Source organism: Heloderma suspectum, chromosome Z (assembly GCF_057233095.1).
Source record: "Heloderma suspectum isolate Gila_16-S chromosome Z, 16-S_ref, whole genome shotgun sequence".
NCBI classification, from domain to species: domain Eukaryota; kingdom Metazoa; phylum Chordata; class Lepidosauria; order Squamata; family Helodermatidae; genus Heloderma; species Heloderma suspectum.
In genome coordinates, this window is record NC_139476.1 from 13009679 (window position 1) to 13029141 (window position 19463).

The window sequence follows — 19463 nt, forward strand, 5'->3', positions numbered from 1 at the left end:
CAGCGGACTGCCAGGCAACAGACAGCTCTTGCCAGAGGTCAGAACTGATCGCTTACTTGCAGGGTGCCAAGGGGCACATACATCACTAGGGCCACCCCAGGGCTACAGTGTCCCTCCACAATCAGAAGTGGGAAATAGCGGCTTTGTCTCTAATTAAAGATGAAATCCTATGCATGTTTAGCCAGAAAAAAAAGTCCTACAACTCCCAGCATTCCCCAGCCAGCTGGCTGGGGAATGCTGGAAGTTGTAGGACTTTTTTTCTGTCTAAACATGCATTGGATTGCACCCTAAATTGCTTCAACTTTTAGGAGGCAAATTGAGGCAGCCTAAAGCCCTGATCTCCAATTTGAGATCATCCAAGGTGAAACGACTGGAGGTTCCCTGGGACTCCAGATGCTGGCCTCATCCATCGGCCCGAGAACCAAGGGGCCATGGGAAGGCTGCCTCCCCTGCCTCCCATCGTAAACCTCATGGCAAGGGGGAAACCAACCTGGCCCCATACGTTCGCCAGAGAAGGAGTAACTGCAGGGAGCTTGTTTGGTCCTGGCCAGAAAGAACACCCGTAAGAATGTTGAAACGAAAAAGTCGTGTCTGCGTTTTGCCTTTTTCCTCTTCCCTCCTAGTCCCTTTTCCTTTTGTGTCGTGTCTTTTACATTGTAAGCCTGAGGATGGGACTGTCACATTATTAAACACCCTAGAAGTCCTTTTTGGTTCAAGCACCGGGTAAAAAAATGCTGCAAATCAATAAATAATGAACAAAAACAGACTTCTGCTTCCAATTCCCACACACACACACACCTGCCTGCCCACTCTTCACATTACAGCAAGTGTTAATTGGAGTGCCAAGCAACAGCACACAGGAAAATCTTGAGGGCCTCCGGATCCTTGCAGTAATGAAATTATCATTGGCCTTTCCGCCTACAGCAGATCAAGATCTCTGCAGAACCTCTGGGGGCTGAAATCCGCTCCCCCGCCCCGCCTATCCCCATAAATATATTACTGCCAACTTCAACTCTGCTGAGGATGTGCCTTTTGGGAATTGGTCTGCGTGGAGGGCATCGTTCAGCTGAAAAGCAGCAGAAGCGGTGGCGTGGGCAGGATTGCTAATGAAAGCTGGATGCTTTTATAAGCAAGGAGGTGGATGAACCTGGGAGTCACCCAGAAATATTTGCCTCCCCCTCCCTGCTTTATGAAGCCCTGCCTCGTAAATAATGCACTGTTTTTAAAAAGGCAAAGAGCTGAGCAGGACGGACGCAGCTTGGCAAAGGATCTTGGCTTAAGCATCCCCCATCCCGGTGCGCAGTCCCCTGCTCTGCTGGTTTTTGAACCTGGAGCCTTCCACAAATAGCTCTTTCTTTCAGCAGGCAAGGAGCTGATGGATATTTATTTATAAAAGCATTTCCAGACTTCCCTCTGGCCCTCCTACCATCAAAATTCACCAAAACAATATTAGGCAGAATTAAGGCAGAGCTTACGAAACCAGAGAAGAAGGGGAGTCAAAACTTCAGTTACCCATCATTAAACACCACAGACGGTGCTTAATGGAATAAAAATGGTTTAACTGTCTGAGGGCCAGTGCCAAGGGTATGAATGCTTGGGCATCCGCCAGGGACCCACTCATGACAGCCCCCTGGAGTCACTCCTCCTCTTCACCATTGCAACCTGCTTTTCCCCTGCCTCTTGCTCTGGCCCAGACAACGGTGGTGGTGAGAAGGAGGAGGAGGAGATCATAGAATCATAGAATAGTAGGGTCGGAAGGGGCCTATAATCATAGAATCACAGAAGAGCAGGGTTGGAAGGAGCCTACAAGGCCATCAAGTCCAACCCCTGCTCAGTGCAGGAATCCCAGTCAGAGCATCCCCAGCCTCATCTTGAAGGCCTCCAGTGTGGGAGAGCCCACCGCCTCCCTAGGGAATCAGTTCCATTGTCATATTGCTCTAACAGTCAGGACATTTTCCCTGATGTTCAGCCGGAATCTGGCTTCCTGTAACTTGAGCTGATTATTCCGCATCCTGCACTCTGGGATGATGGAGAAGAGATCCTGGCCTTCCTCTCTGCGACAGCCTTTCAAGTCCTTGAAGAGCGCTATCCTATCTCCCCTCAGTCTTTTCTTCTCAAGGCTAAACAGTCCCAGTTCTTTCAGTCTCCCTTCATAGGGCTTTGTTCCCAGTCCCCTGATCATCTTCGTTGCCCTCCTCAAGGCCAAGCCCCTGCTCAGTGCAGGAATCCAAGTCAGAGCATCTCTGACAGATGGCTGTCCAGCCTCATCTTGAATGCCTCCAGCGTGGGAGAGCCCACCACCTCCCTCCACTCTCGAATGCAAAGGCGCGAGAATGAAGCAGCATCCACTTGCAAGACCTTAGATTTGAGCTATGCAGGAGTTCAGGTTTAGCAAAGCTCATCTTTGCTAATTTGCAGAGGAGCTGCGCTCCAGGAAGTCCTGCTTTACTAGTACTTGCCACTGTTTACTTGCTCCCTGGCTCTCTGCCTGTGAGGCAAGGAAGTGGCAGCAATGAGGAGGAGGAGGAGGAGGAAGAAGACAGCAGCTGTTAGACTCACTGAGGGAGGGGGCCAATGGAGGGTGTCTTCCCAAGGGCCGTTTTTATACAAATATACTGTTAATTTAACCATTTTAATGTATTTTATTGCTGTAAGCCACCTTGGGAGGGTGTCTGTCCTGAAAGGTGGCCAAGAAATGTTGTAAATAAATAAATAAACAAATACATACATACAGGGCCCTCTGAAACGTGGCACTGCCTGCCTGCCTGCCTAAAAACCATCAAGGAATTCTACAATTCCACCAAAAAGGTTGAACCTGGTTCTCCAATTCTCTTGTTCCCTCCAACTGAAATGGAAGTCAGTTCCCTCCAAGGAAAACTTCAGCAAGGGGAGAAGCGTTCCATAGCCCTTTAGATGTCACTGGACACTAACGCCCATAAGACCCAGTCAGCATGACCAATGGCTAGGGGTGATGGGAGATGTAGCCGGGCTAAATCATTGGGGGGTGGGGTTGAGTTCAGGGGGATAAAAAAGGAAACTCCCAGATGGCAACCAAGTGATTGCTAAGTGGGGAAGCTTTTAATTTTCAAGGTTCCATAGAGATCAATGAAACACCGCCATCTACCGACTTCCGTATTATTTCCAGATCTTTTTGAGATGGAATAACCGGGAAATACCTCTGGATGTGCCCTGGAGGATGATGACGTCATGAAAAGGGCCAGCAAACGTCTGTGAGTGAGCAATCTCAATAGCAGGATAAAAGCCCCATGTAAAGAAGCCCCCCCCCCTTTCTCTCATACTATCTGAAATCACCCAGCAAAGCTTACTGGGTAGGTTCAGGGAAGGGAAATAGTCCCATACACACACACAACACAGACTGTGTTGCCACAAGATGTTCATTTTTTCAATACATTTTTATTTAAAGCATTTATACCCTACTCTTCAGCCAGAAAAGCTCCCTTGCATACACACACACACACACACACACACACACACACACAGAGTTCCTGTTGTCAGGCTTACAATCTAAAGACCCAACACAAAAGGAAAAGGGAATGAGGAGGGCAGAGGAAAACAAGAAAACTCAGGCACCAATTCTTAAGGACAATGGAGATGGAGTTGGGGGCAAAAAGAGGATTAGAAACACATTCACAGAGGATAGGTCTATAAATAGCTAGGAACTGTGGAACCTCCCTGTTCAGGAACAGTTTACCTCTGGGGGACGAGCAAGGGGAGCTAGTTGTTGCTTTTGTGCCCCACTTGAGGGCTTCCTGAAGGCATCTGTTTGGGCACAGCTAGGAAAAAAGGGGGCTGCATTAGATAGATCTTTGGCCTGATTCAGCAGGACTCTTCTTGAGAGAGAGGTACTGGGGCCAGGCAGGGGTGGGGAGAGGGAAAGCAGGCCAGCTCAGAGGCACTGTCCTTGGAGAGAAAGCCTTCTCCCTATCCCAGCAACTGTACCAGGGCCAGCCTTACTGGCAGGCCAAGCAGTGGATTTGGGGATGCCATCAAAGGCTAGCATGTGGGAGACAAACTATTTTCTTTTGTTGGCACTGTCTGTATTCGGAGGTAGACTGCATCTGTACATGCAGGCTCCACTGATAGCTGCTATGGTATAGCCCAGGTTGAGAAACCGCAGCCCCGTAGGACAAATATAGCCCTCTGGTGTTCTCCAGAAAGCCACACACCCTCCCTTTTGCTCCACCCCCCTTCTCCAAACCACCAGTCATCTGGTGGTTCCCTGATTTTTTGTGTGCCATATTTTCTCCATTCTGAAAAGTTGCCATGCCTCTCGGAAGGCATCGTTACTGGCAGTAAGAGTTTTAAGCTAAAGCATGCTGGGTTTTGTTTTTTTTTAATTGACCCGGCCCCTTTTGCCCACCCACCATAGGAATGTACCACACTGGATCAGGCCAAGATGCCTGATCCAGCAACCTGACTCCTACAGTGGGCCAGAGCCCATCTTTGGTTGTTCCCAAAATCCAGAGGTAGATAGACTGCCTCTGAACAGGACGGCAACCGTGGCTAATAGCTGTCGATTTCCACATCCTCTGTGAATGTGCCCAATATTTTTTTAAAAGCAGACTCATCTAAGGCAGTGAATTCTACTGGTTTCTGTTCATCAGTCCCGAACCAAATGTCAATGAGCTTCATCAGGTGATCCCTGCCCAGTTCTATTATTATGAAAGAGGCCTCAAAAATTACCCTTTGCTCACATGAGTAATGGACTTCTCACATCTTTATAATGTAAAGGTTCACATTTTACAGATGGGAAACTGAGGCCCACAATTAAAGCCACAGTAGGCGTTGGTCTTGAACCCATGTCCACCTGATCTAAGCCAAGCTCTCTTCTCCTCCTGCCCTGGCCTGCCTTCCCTCAGAACGAGAGTCCTCGCCAAGCCAAGACCTCGCTGCATTGACTCATATTTTATTTGTTGCCAGAGAGATCTACAGTGTCACTTTACCTTGGATCCAGAAGTTATCTCTTCTATAATGGGGATATTTTTCACGGCACAAGCGAACTCTTGTCAAAAATCTCAAAAAGTTGCCGATTGTAGTTTTTCCTCCACTTAAAAAACAACACCACACCTGCAGTCCCTTTGACAGTGGATGACAGCTCCAATGAAAGGGGTGGAGAGAGAGAGAGAGAAGGGAGCAACACAGCCAGAATGAGAAGATCTCAGCTGATTCAAATATACTTTGCTAAACCTGCCACATCAACCCACCTTTGCAAGACTTCAGCTACTTTGCTGGCTAAGCCTCAGTTGATCCAGAGAGGCAATTCTTTCTGGAAGCGGAGAACATAAGAGACCCTAGCAACTACAGATGGCTGAGAATTTCATGTCAGTTTGGGTGTGATAAGAATTCACCAAAACTGGCAAACTTCTTTATATCTGGGAGAGAAAGAACTTGAGATTGAAAAACTTTGAATGCAGGAGAAAGCGAAACTGACGTATCAGCTCATCTCAACTAGCACTCAGAGCTAGATTGCTTCTGAATGTGGAAACTGCACTTAGCTATAATTAAGAACATATATAAGAGCTGCACTGGATCGGTCCATCAGGCCCAGAATCCTGTCTCCAACAGAGGACAGCCAGATGCCTCCAGGAAGCCTCAAAGCAGGACATTAGTGAAACAGCCCTCTCTTGTCCTTTTCCCTCAGCTTCTGGTACTCAGATATACTGCCTCTGCAGATGGAAGCTCCATTTATCACTGATCAGACCATATCTCCTCCCCATGAAATCACCAAAGCCTCTTTTAAAGGCATCCACGTTGGTGCCTGTTGCCGCACCATGTGTCAGGGAATTCTGTGGATGAAATCCTTGTGAGAAGACGGACTTCCCTGGGTCCGTGCCAATAACCTGCTGCCAGTCTGTTTCCCTGGATGCCTGAAATCGGAATGGGAAATTTGGCTGGCTGCAGGAACCAGAACAGGGTAGGGGGTCCGGCGTCTCCCTGTGCCGCTGCCAGAACTTCCTGGTAACAGAGCGCTGGTGTCAAACCTCTTTCAGCCCAAAGTCCAAATCCCATTTCAGGGAAACTCTTGGGGGCCACATTCCAGTTTTGGGCAGGGCCAAAAACAAAAGGGGCGGGACAAACACAATGGGGCGTGGCCAGAACAACCAGCCTATTTTAGCTTAAAGCTCTTTGTGCCAGTAACTCAGTCTTAGGAGAGACATTTCAACCTTTTGGAATGGGTAAAAAACTGCACGAAGGCAGAGAAACCACCACGCGACTGGTGATCACAGGGGGCGGGGGCAGGGGCGAGGGGGGTGTCCAGGGAAATGGGCGTGGCCACCTGGGAACCCCAGAGAACTAAATTTGACCCCCAGGCCCGAGGTTCAACGCCTCTACAATACAGGATGTATTCCTAAAGAACGGCCCATCTTCCCCAACCTGGTGTACACCAGGTGTATTGGACTACAACTCCTAGCATCCCCAGCCAGCTGCTTAGGGCAACAGGTTGCCAGGGGTTCGGTCTAAGCAGATTCTTCCCTTTCCTCGATTTCAACTGTTTTGAGTAGCTTCCACACCACATTTCTATTATGATGACTTCACACTTGCCCCTCCACTTCTCTGTTTGCAAAGCTCAGAGCACTTTATATCTTCCTTCACCAGACTGGTGCACCCAGCCTGGGGCACTACAGATGTGTTGGACTACACCTCCTAGCATCCCCAGCCAGCATCCCCATACACCTTCCTTTGCCAGGGGCACCGATCCTAGTGTCTTTGATTCTGTTACAGCCATCCGGTGTTCAAAGATGGTTTGCTGCACACGCTATCCCTCCGTGACAAGGGGAAAGCCCTCTGCACGTGCTCAATAATACTTTTTTTTAAAGGAACATCTTATGTTATTTCTAACTTAACATCCAGATCAAGTTCCGAGGTTCAAATTTAGCCTTCTTGTTAGTAATAGAAATCTCCACCTTTACTCACACTGAAACACCACATCCAAGCGTTTGAAAATTAGTTTTGGCGAGGTGGATACGTTTTGAGACCAACTTGGGTCGCATGTTGTATTACGGCTAGGCCAAACCCAAAGGTATTTGTGGGTCCTTTCAACATTTTAATCTGGAACAGGCCTCAGTCCCCAAACAGGGGAGTCAACCCCCACAGAATATGTTTTAACGCCCAAGCTCTGGAAGGCGTTAAGAGAAACAAGAGTACACCTTTCTGAGCATAAACAGAGTGACGTTTCCTCACCAGAAAACAGTAACTTCACCCAATCCTCAGACATGTTGAGGCAGATGGGTGGCAGCAGGGGTGGGACTTAGAGGTCTGAAAAGGCAACTTCCAAGCAGGTTTGGTTTTATTTCTAAAATTTATTTCAAATTGAGCCTTTCGCCTGTGTGCCAAGAGGGAAGTGGTTTTTGCAGCACCTGTGAGTGACATACTGATGGCCTACAGGTGAAATTGGCTGCAGGAGTCGAAGGAGAAGGAATTCTCAGAAAGCACAAATGTCTCAGCCCTGATCGATAGGATGGTGCAATTTAAAATAAAAATACACCCCTCCCCTGCCCAATCCTGGCATGACCTTGGGAAACATATTTATCCTCTCAGAATAATTCCTTGATATTGAGGTGAGTGAGAAAGAGAAGGACGATTTCAGAGCATAGCAGGATTTGTACGTACCCCAAATAGTCATGCTTTTTTTTTTAGCTAGAATTGGATTTTAAATACAGAGAAATGAGGATGAGATGGAACGTGTGTGTGTGTGTGTGTAAGGGGTGGGGGAACCCATTCCCACCTGATCTCTTCTCTCCAAGGTATTTTTACAAGATATTTTGACACCAAAATGCACAGGGTGTTTTAGCTGTGTCAACAGACAGGTACTTGTGAGCTGCGGGCGGGTGCCTCAATGCATTTTGATCAGCAACTACCACCCTCCTAGCCCTGGAGGGAGCCCCCCTCCTCCCGCCTTTACAAAACGATCTATTTCTTTGCTGTCATCTGCAGGCTGCTGCAAAAAAAGCCCAGGGAGACAGCATTATACAACCAGCAACAGGGCAAAAGCAACAGGAACGCCTGCCAACAAAAGCAGGCATTTTTGGAAGAAGCCAGTCCTCCCTGAGGAATCTCCTCCCCGCTGCCCCCGAAATTCCACTAACATGCTAATCCATACAGATTTTGCCCTTAGGGAATACTTCGTTCAGGCTGCCGATTACAGGACCTACCTCCAGGTTGCAAGAGAGGCCACTCCGGAATCCACTGTGGAATAACACCTGGGTGGAATTGGAGGGCTCTGAGAAACAAGGCGCTAGCCCTCCTGGATGAATTGCCACTGGATCCTGCTGGGAAGCAGTTCCGAGCTGGGCCGGGAGTGTAGCTGGATCACTTGCCAGGGTACGGGAGTGGGAGGTTTGTTTGACCCATTATAGCAAAGCAGGTACTTCATTGCTCACAGAGGTGGTGTGGTGCAGCAGTTAGGGCGAACCCGGGAGACCAGGGTTCAAATCCCCGCATAGCCAGGAAGCTCACTGGGTGACCTTGGGCCACTTACTATCTCTCAACCTAACCTCCCTTAGAAGGTTGTTGCGAAGATAAGCTGAGAGGATCACATGGATTTCTTTTGGAGAAGGGGAAGGATTAAACAGTGGGGAAGGGGCATCACACTGTAGCACACCTGGTTTGCAAAGGTCCCAGGTTCAATCCCCAGCATCTCCAGTTAGGATTGGGAAAGACGCCCCCACCTTAAACCCCGGAGAGCCGCTGCCAGTCACTGTAGGCAGGACTAGGCAGCCTTGGGTTCAAATTCTCGCACTGGTACATCAGGAAAGGGATACAAGCAAAAACAGGAACTGGGCTAATAATAATAATAATAATCTTAAAGGTGCTTCCTCCTCAACTACATCCTCCTCAACTACACCCCCCACCCCCACAACTTTTGTGTGCAAACCGGGCAGGGGCTTAGCTCAGAAGGGGTAATCAGAACATAAGAACCGCCCTACTGGATGAGGCCAAAGTGGGTCCATCTAGCCCAGTATCCTGTCTCCAACAGAGGAGGCATCAAGATGATGTCCCTCCCCTCTCCTTTGTGGCTAGTGTTCAGGGGAAAAGTGCCTCAGGGAGTCTCCAAGGTGGGTGGTGGTAGCCAGAGAGATGTAAAATAAGAACAGCCTTGCTGGGTCAATCGACCTCAGATCAGGTCCATCGAATCCAGCAGCCTGTTTCTGACAGTGGGCAGCTCAGATGCCTCCGGGAAAGCCACAAGCAATGCATGACGGCAAGAGCTCTTATTTGTCCCTGGGATCTGGTATTCAGTGGTAGACTGCCTCCATGCAAAGAGGCTCTAGTTACCTTTCACGACTAGTAAGTGCTGACAGATGCACCCAAGAACATAAGCAATGGCCATGTGGGATGATGTATGTCTGCTCCTCCAGCATCCTGTTCCTGAGAGAAGTGAGGCGGATGCCTCTGGGTACAAGGGGGATGGCCCCCCCGCCCCCCTCACAAAAACCTCCCTCGGACCATGAATGTAAATGAGTAATAATAATAATTCATGTTATACATTATACATTTAATAATGCATAAGCTCCCATGTCCAGGTGAAGTCTATCTTGGAGGAGTGGATACAGGAGACAAAGAACACTAAAAGACTGTTGTTAATTATTTATTTACTACTGCAAATTACTAATTATGTTGCTAATTATTTATTTAGTACAACTACGACGACAAGCAGTAATACTACCAGTCGTACTAATACTACATAATTAGCAACAATAATTAGTAATTAGTACTAATAAATAATTAGCAACAGTCTTTTGCCATTCTTTCTCTCCAGCTTGTAGTGCTACTAATACTACAAGTACTACTAACAGTAGTACTGCTACTACACAACACACTTCCCCTATTGTTTCTCTCCGGCATCTGCCACTCCCTGGTAGAGTGCCCCTGGCCTTGGAAGTTAACAGAAATTTATTTCATTAATTTAATTAACCATGAACACTAATGGCAACAGAGATTCCCTGCTGTTCCTCCCTGGCACCCCAAGGTAAGCCTATCTGCAGATGTGGAAATATATGGCCATTTAAGCTGCAATCCTATACCCATTTACCTGGGAGTACGCCCTGCTGACCTCAACAGGGCTTACTTTTGGATAGATATGTGTAGGGCTGCACTGTTGATGGGTCCATAGGAACGTATGTTAAGTCTGCCTTCCCCCAACTTGGTGCCTTCCAGATGTGTTTGACTACAACTCCCATCAGCTCCAGCAGGCATGGTCCGTAGTTAGGAATGCTTGGAGTTGCAGCCCAAACCACCTGGAGGGAACCAGCTCTCTCATAAAAACAACCACGGTCTTAATCTTAACCTTTATAAACTGCTCCAGGAGTCTTTTTTTGACTGACATGGGGGGGGGGTAGAAAAAATATGTCGAAATTAAATAAAAACAACAACAGTCCAGCCCTCCTGTTCCTGAGCAAGAGCGCGCGGCGATAGGCTGCTCCGAGCCGCGGAGGCTCCGCGGGCGGGCGCGGGCGCGCAAGGGCTGCCTTACCCGGCTCCTGAAGGGCATGGGGGGCTCGTCCTCGTCCCGGGCCTCCTCCTGCTCGACGGTGACGAAGGGGATCTCCAGGAACGCGGCGGCGGCGTCGAGCTGGAGCAGCTCGCGGCGCGAGGCGGGGAAGGCGAGCACGGCGGCCACCCCGCGCACCACCAGCGCCTGGCACAGCCAGCGCGCCAGCGAGGCCGGGTCGCGGTGGCGGGGCGCGCCGGGCACCACCTCCAGGCTCAGGTTGTAGGGCAGCGCGGCGGCGGCGGCGCGGCTGGCCCGCGCCAGGGCGTTGCGCACCCGGCTCTGCGCGCCGCCGCCGCCTCCTGCTCCTGCTCCGCGGGGCAGCAGGGCGCCCAGGCGCACCGCGTGCCCCACGCGGGCCAGGATGTGGCAGGGCTGCGGGTGGCCCCTGCCCGGTGCCGGCGGCAGCAGCAGCAGCAGCACGCCGGCGAGCGCCACGCGCCAGCAGCCGCGCAGCAGCGCCCGGCGCAACTCCATAGAGCAAGCGGGGCGGGGGCAAAGTTTGGGGCGCCCAACCCCGCCGCCCCCCCGGCACGGGCCGCCTAGGGGGGCAGGGACGGCGCTGCGCAGGGCCCGCCCATGGGGCGCCGCGGGAGGAGGCAGGGAGGCGGCCGGCCACGCGCGCCCCGGAGCCGCCGCCGCCGCTGTGCGCTCCTGCTGTCCGCCTTCGCTCTGGCTGCCGCTCGCTCGCTCGCTCGCTCTTCGGGCGGAGCTGGAGGCTGCCTTGGCGCCCGTGAGCCACCAGGGGCGGCGGCGAGAGGACGCCCTCCGCAAGAAGCCGCGCGCGGACGCGGGGCGAGCCGGCAGCCCCCTCGGAGGGGGGCGGTGCTCGGCCGAGGGACGGGAGCCGGTCGGAAAAGACCGGCTGAAGGCGCACGGCGCGGAGAGGGAGGAAACGCGGCGGCGCAAGGCGGCGGCTCCGGACGAGATGTCCCTGGGCATGGACAGAGTGCGGAGGCTGGGGGGCTGGAGGGGGTGGAGAACGAGGCCGAGCGAGGAAGACCCCGGACAGGTGGCGGGGGGGAGAGCGCGCGGAAGAGGGGTTGCTCAAAAACCATGTGCAGCGAAAGGTTTGTGCCGGGGGTGGGGAAGCACACCTAGCTCTAAAGTTCGGAGGGGGAGGACGGGAAGAGGATGAAGGCCGGCAAGGATTCAAGCTCCAGTCCAAGCGACGGTGCGGTAGGTGTCCCTTGAGGAAGTGTGTCCCTTGGGGACGTGCAGAGTGCAGGGAAGGTGCTGAAAAGCGCGAAGGTCGGAGAAGGCGGGGGCATGAGAAACGTGAAAGGGAAGGGCATCTCTGAGCACAGCCAGAGTGCAGGGGAAGCTGTCTGGGTGGGGGGAAGGAGGAACCCACAGAACAACCCAAAGACAGCAGGATTTGCTGCCAACAGATGCTATTGTGAGTGACTTAAATGGCATTTAAGAGGGCTCCAACGAACCTTTCCTAACCTGATGTCTTCCAGATGTGTTGGACTACACCTCCCATTAACCCCAGCCAGCTTGGGAACAGAATGCTGGACTTAGTAGGCCCTTGGTCTGATCCAGCACGTCGTTTCTTCTGTTCTGACTCCCATCTTCTCTTACCATTGGCCATGCTGGCTGGGGCTGATGGGAGTTGTAGTCCAACACATATGAAGGGTACCAGGCTGGCTTAAACAAATTCACTGAGGATACTATAGGTCTGTGAATGACTGTTGGCCATGACAACTAAGTGGAACCTCCTTGATCAAAGGCAGTTTATCTCAGAACAAAGGGAGGACAGAACAAAGGGAGAACTAAAAATCTCAGAACAAAGGGAGAACTAAAATGGACAGGCATGGGCGAATTTCAGGTGACCATTATATCTACTACTGTGGGCAAGAATCCCTTAGAAGAAATGGAGTAGCACTCATAGTCAACAAAAGGGTGGGAAAAGCAGTACTGGGGTACAATCTCAAAAACGATAGAATGATCTCAGTACGAATCCAAGGCAAACCATTCAACATCACAGTAATTCAAGTCTATGCCCCAACCACTGAGGCCGAAGAAGCTGAGGTTGATCGGTTCTATGAAGACCTACAACACCTCTAGAACTAAAACCAAAAAAAGATGTCCTCTTCATCACTGGGGATTGGAATGCCAAAGTAGGAAGTCAAGAAATCACCGGGATAACAGGCAGGCATGGCCTTGGTGTACAAAATGAAGCAGGACAAAAGCTAATAGAGTTTTGCCAAGAGAACACGCTGATCATAGCAAACACTCTTTTCCAACAGCACAAGAGGCGACTCTACAGGATCTAAAGAGCCTCTTGTTGAGGGTGAAAGCGGAGGATGCAAAAGCTGGTTTGAAACTCAACATTAAAAAAACGAAGATCATGGCATCTGGCCCCATCACTTCCTGGCATATGGAAGGGGAAGAAATGGAAGCAGTGACAGATTTTATTTTCTTGGGCTCCAAGATCACCACAGACGGTGAGTGCAGCCATGAAATTAAAAGACGCTTGCTCCTTGGGAGGAAAGCTATGGCAAACCTAGACAGCATAGTAAGAAGCAGAGACATCACCTTGCTGACAAAGGTCCATATAATCAAAGCTATGGTTTTCCCAGTAGCAACGTATGGCTGTGAGAGCTGGACTATAACGAAGGCTGAGCGCCGAAGAATGGATGCTTTCGAACTGTGGTGCTGGAGAAGACTCTTACGAGTCCCCTGGACTGCAAGGAGGTCAAATCAGTCCATCCTAAAGGAAATCAACCCTGACTGCTCACTGGAAGGACAGATTGTTGTTGTTGTTGTTCAGTCGTTCAGTCGTGTCCGACTCTTCGTGACAAAATATTGGAGCTTCACCTTCATTATCTGTCCTTCCAATGAGCAAATATTTTGGCCACCTACTGCGAAGAGAAAACTCACTGGAAGAGACCCTGATGCTGGGAAAGACTGAAGGCAAAAGGATAAGGGGACAGCAGAGGATGAGATGGCTAGATAGCATCACCGATGCAATGAATATGGACTTGAGCACACTCCGGGAGAAAGTGGAGATCAGAAAGGCCTGGCGTGCTATGGTCCATGGGGTCACGAAGAGTCGGACACGACTTAAAGACTGAACAACAACATATAGTCCCATTAGGGTGTTTTATGCCACGAAACAAACCCACAATAACCACTGAGACCTGATTAGATAAATTCATGGAGGATCATAGGTCTATTAACAGCTGTTGGCCATGGCAACAAAGTGGAACCTCTCTGTTCAGGGACATTCTGCCTCAACACCAGACAATGGAGACAAGCCAAGAGGAAGGCCTGAACAATAACTGAGACCTGTACAAGACAAACAGTCAGGTACCACCACCACGTGGTGCACAAAAGCATTTCTTCCACCTTTTTTTTTAAGGGTGCAATGCTATGCATGTTTAGACTGAAAAAAGTCCCACAACTCCTTGCATTCCCCAGCCAGCTAGCTGGGGAACCTGAGAGTTGTGGGACTTTTTTCCATCTAAACATGCATAGGATTGCATCCTTAATAACCTCTTTATGGTGGTTGTTTCCATCCGCCCGCCCCCTGTTCTTGTTTTATTTGGAGATCAATTCACTTAAGGTGGTAATTGTGTTCTCACTGTGCATTCCCCTTTGCTGTCACAGAAGCCCTTCATGGACCATCAGGGGATTTTTGGTACCACAGCAAAATATTAAAACATTGTTAGAAGGCTGGAGCTGTGTAAAACATAGCCCTCTCTAGTTAGCTCCTTTAGTTTCCATAGCCCTTTTCCTCAAGCCTCCTTCTTTCACCTACCCTTTGAGACCCTCTGTCCGTTGCCTCTGGACTCCCTTAGCTCCCCTGATGTCCCAAGATCTCTTTCCAGTTCTCACCTTGCCCTGCAAGACTCCTCCTCTTCCTCCCTCCCTCGATGTGAGATTTTAATCCCAACCAAACTGACACCTGCCCCTTCCCTCACAGAAAACTGGACTGCAGACATTCTTCTGACAGCTTTGGCAGAATGTTTGTGAATGTTCCCTGATGTCACAGCAGTTAAACCAATCAATGCCAGTGGTTTCACTATTACAAGCAGAATATCATATTGATTTCTTCACACACACCTGGCCTCAACATATGCACCACAGTTTCTGTACTATTGGGTCTATTAGATATTAATAATACTTAGGGCTGTATGCCTCCCACAATTCCAATGTGCAAAGGTGGACATTGGTAATAAATATAACATAATCATTGGATCAGTAATAAATATAATATAATAAATACAGAATGCTCATAATGAGTAACCCCTAAAACAGCCCCGTAACATAGGTCAATATAGCCACACTACAAATGGGGAGGTGGTCTGAGGTTTGGCTAGTGAGTTAATGGCCAAGGCAAATGGGAATTCCTAGCTAAAGACCAGCCTTCTGTGTTCATTTTCAATCTCATCTTTCATTTTGTGATCCTTGAAAAAGAGCACAGATTTCTGGCTCTCAAGACAGTGAAGGAAATAGGCATGAATGTGTGGATGAAATGGAAGGGTTAAGGGAATCAGGTGGAAAGGATTTCCAACCCTCAACCTCCCAAGACCTGTTTGTCACTCTGTGCCCCTCCCCACAGAGAGAATTAGGCCGAACTATGCCAAAGCAGCGAATTTGAATCACAGAATCATAGAATAGTAGGGCTGGAAGGGGCCTACAAGGCCATCGAGTCCAACCCCCTGCTCAATGTAGGAATCCAAGTCAGAGCATCCCTGACAAATGGCTGTCCAGCCTCGTCTTGAAGGCCTCCAGTGTGGGAGAGCCCACCACCTCCCCAGGTAATTGGTTCCATTGTCGTATTGCTCTGACACTCAGGAAGTTTTTCCTGATGTTCAGCCGGAATCTGGCTTCCTGTAACTTGAGCCCATTATTCCGTGTCCTGCGCTCTGGGATGATCGAGAAGAGATCCCGGCCTTCGTCTTTGTGACAACCTTTCAAGTACATGAAGAGTGCTATCATATCTCCCCTCAGTCTTCTCTTTTCAAGGCTAAACATGCCCAGTTCTTTCAGTCTCTCTTCATAGGGCTTTGTTTCCAGTCCCCTGATCATCTTTGTTGCCCCCCTCTGAACCCTCTCCAGTTTGTCTGCATCCTTCTTAAAGTGTGGTGCCCAGAACTGGACACAGTACTCCAGATGAGGCCTAACCAGTGCTGAGTAGAGGGGAACTAGTACTTCCTGGGATTTGGAAGCTATGCTTCTATTAATGCAGCCCAAAATAGCATTTGCCTTTTTTGCAGCCACATCACATTGTTGGCTCATATTCAGCTTGAGTTTGCAATGAGTTTAAGTGCCTATGCACAGACAGGCTGCACGATCCTGGACCCTTCGCAGTGCAGAATAGTGGATTTGTTGTTGTCATTCAGGACGCTATTGTCAAGCTTGTTAGAGCAACCCCCCTAATGTGTTTTGCATCGTAATGTGTTTTGCATCGTAATGTGTTTTGCATCGCTTAAAGTTTTAAGCCCCAGTGCGAACAGGAAACCTCAGATAGCCTTGCTCAGTTTAGCTTTATCAGAAGGGGGGGGGGATATAGGAGACAAATAAGCAGTAAGATGATGCAAGACAGAGACTGTAGTAGCATCCACTTGCCAATGTAAGCTTCTTTGTAGCTCTTTGGAGAACCCAAAGAGGTCTTCTGGCTTCATGGTTCTTAAAAGTAGGCAATAAACAAAACACTTTTTACCCCCTCTACCAACCCAGATTTCTGAAACAGGAAATTACCTTTGGATAAGTTTTTGGCTTTGCATGCAGGACTAAACTAGGATTGTGTTTGTTTGTTTACTTGCTTGCTTGCTATATATATATATATATATATATATATATATATATTTTAATCTCATTCCCCCTGCCCAATGAACCAGAAGCAATGCCACTGACTCAGTTTCACCCACACAACAAACCTGCAAAGTAGGGTAGGCTGATAAATAAGTGACCAGGTCACAGTTATTCAGTGAGTTCCATGGCCAAGCAGGGATTCGAAGCCAAATCCTCCCCAGTTCAAGTCAGCCGCCCCAGAGTTCAGTCCAGGAACACGCAAGGTTATAATGGAGCATGTGCAGAATTGTTTAATAGCGAGCCTCGAGCGCTTGATTTTGGAGAACGGGGGCGGGGGGGGAACCACTCAGATCTAGCTTGTGAATCCAACACATCAAAATTGTGCCCTTCACTTCAGCTAGGCGGCACCCATTAACATGCCGAGTTGATTATGTGTTTAGTACTGCGATGGGAAAGGATGCAATAGGGAAAGGATTAATAATGGGAAAGCATTCAGTGGCTTTTGGATGCTATTTGCTGCCCAAGATTTTGCTGCCTGGAGCAAAGCGCCACCCCCGCCCCTGTTAAGGCCAACACTTTTTCATAAAGTCTTTCTGCATTATTCAGACAGCGGTTCCTGCTCCCTCATCGGGGTGCCACCTGAAGCAATTTGCTTCACTCTGCTTCATGGCACAGCCAGCCCTGTTGGCCAGTAAAATGTCCTTAACCAGCTTTCGCACTGCTGAATGGCCACTATCATTCTCTACCCATCTGGTCTAAAGACAACCTTTTGCTTCCAGATTTGGGGGGGGGGGTTGCGACTGAAGAGACTACAACTCCCATCACCCTGCCCATTGGCCATTCTGGCTGGGGCTAATGGGAGTTGCACTCCAGAATGTCTGGGTTGGAGAAGGGTGCATTACAGTTTCAGGTCGAAAGCGGTCTTTCCCCATCCCCTATGATCTGATACTTTGCTGGGGATTTCATCTGGGGCCTTCTCCAAGGGTTCCACACCTACTGAGCCTTCTGATCAGCAGATGGGCACGTAAAGCGGACTTCTACCGGGTCAACAATTGCTCTAGGACTGGCAGTGCTGCTCCAGGGTTGCGGACAGAGGAGGATTTCCCCAGCTACCTCCTTTTAGCTGGAGGTGCTAGATCCAGGACGTTTTGCATGCCGAGCGGGGACTCTACCATTGAGTAGCCCTTCCCCTAAAAATGAAGAAAGGTTCCAGTCCTTGTGGTTCTCAATAAAGAGCTGATTTAAAGAGAAAACTGCCTTACATCCAGTCAGACCCATTCTTCTAGCTTTCCTCAATGTGGTGCCCTCCAGATACTTTGGACTACAATTCCCATCAGCCTCAACCATCATCCCAGTAAGGCAGGGGTGCAGAGCCACATACCCATTCATTCGTTCATTCGTTTATTATATTTCTGTACCGCTCCATAGCTGAAGCTCTCTGGACAGTACACAAAAATTAAAAACCATTAAAATACATTATATAAATTAAGAAACCATTCACATAATGATGCAGAACAAATAATACACACAACAGCAGCATATATCTAAAACAATTTAAAACAATCAGCCAGAGACAAGAGATTCATTACATACTGCCAAATGCCTGAGAGAAGAGGCCAGTTGTAACCTGGGGCTGAAAAGATGACAATTTGGCGCCAGGCGGGCCTGCCATCAGGGAGATTATTCCACAAATGGGGAGCCACCACCGAGAAGGCCCTCTCCCTTATTCCTGCCTTCTGAGCCTCCCTCGGAGGAGTTTCCCAGAGGAGGGCCTTAGATGCAGAGTGCAGTGTTCGGGTTGGTTCATGCTGGGAGAGGCGTTCCATCAGGTACTGTGGTCCCGAGCGGTGTAGGGCTTTATAGGTCAAAAACAGCCCTTTGAATTGGGCTTGGAAGCGGGCCAGAATTGGCCTTATATGTTCAAAACCTTCTGGTCCCTGGGCTGCTGCCCAGACTGATAACATTCAGCCTAGTTGGGAGTCCCAGTCTGGCCCAACGAGGTTTCCAATATAGCCACACACCCTCATCTCACCACTGTTTACTGACCGCTAATCGTTCTGTGATTTCCAGGCTTTTGTGAAGTTTTTTCCCTATTCACAAAGGTAGAAATGCCTCTCTGAAGGCTTGGCGATAAGGGCTTTAAACTAAGACAGGCTGGTATTTCTTTGGTATTTTGACTCTGCTTCCTTTTGCCTTTGGCCCCCATCACCGTCAGAACATGGCCCCTCAGAGCTTCATTGAAATAGAATTTGGCTCTCAGGCTGAAACTGCATCTCTGCAGTAAGGAAGAATGGGAGTTAGAATATAAGAAGAACCGTGCTGGATGAGGCCAAAGGTCTCTCTAGTCCAGCATTCTGTTTTCACAGCGGCCAACCAGCTACCTATGGGAAATCCACAAGCAGGGCATGAGTGCAACAGCTCCCTCCCACCCATGTTCCCCAGCAACTGGTGTATGTACTGCCTCTGATCCTGGACCCAGCAGGACAAGTAGCCATTGATAGCCTTCTCCTCCATGACAGTTGTAATCCAAAATATCTGGAGGGCACCAGGTTTATTATTATAATTGATTTGTTACATTTATAATCCGACTTTTCCTCCAAGGAGGCATACATGATATTCCTGCTCTCCCTCTTATCCTCACAACAACCCTGAGAGGTAGGTTAGGTTGAGAGTCAGTGAGTGGCCTAAAGTCACCCGGCAAGTTTCATGACTGAGTGGGGATTTGAACCTGGGTCTTCTGAGTTCCAGTCCAATGCTTTAACCACTTCAGTCCTTGGGGAACGACAGTGTAGAAATTAGTCACTTTGTACACACATCCCACTTTCAACTTGCACATCTCTGCCTGTGAGCACCGGGCATCATGCAACCGGTTGCGCCTGGCACACGGCGGGAGGCGACAATGCGCCAATCATCTCTCCCACCCACGCATCCACCCGCCTGGGATATTGTATGCGCGCCCACAGCCAGGCCGCCAGCCACAGCTCGCCTACAGAGTCAGGGGGTTTAATGCGGCAAAAGGTGACACTCTCTCTTTCTCCCTCTCTCCACCCGTCCGGCTTCATTACAAATTCCGGCAATCTCTATTGTAATAGCATTAATCCCGTTTTTGTTTTTTTAAAACCCTCAGTGGTCTTTTGGCTATATTTTTTTTAGAAGGGGAGAAGTGATTGAGAGACAGGGATGT

At 49.4% G+C, this 19463-nt stretch overlaps 1 protein-coding gene across 1 annotated transcript in view; it reads right to left on the reverse strand.

Moving 5' to 3' along the window:
• GRIN3B (glutamate ionotropic receptor NMDA type subunit 3B) overlaps positions 1-10990 on the reverse strand; it is a 42224-nt gene extending 31234 nt beyond the window's left edge. The window contains exon 1 of the mRNA XM_084826169.1: positions 10496-10990. Within this exon, the coding sequence (XP_084682295.1) occupies positions 10496-10990 (495 nt within the window). The remainder of the gene's footprint in view (positions 1-10495) is intronic.
• Positions 10991-19463: the final 8473 nt, after the last annotated feature.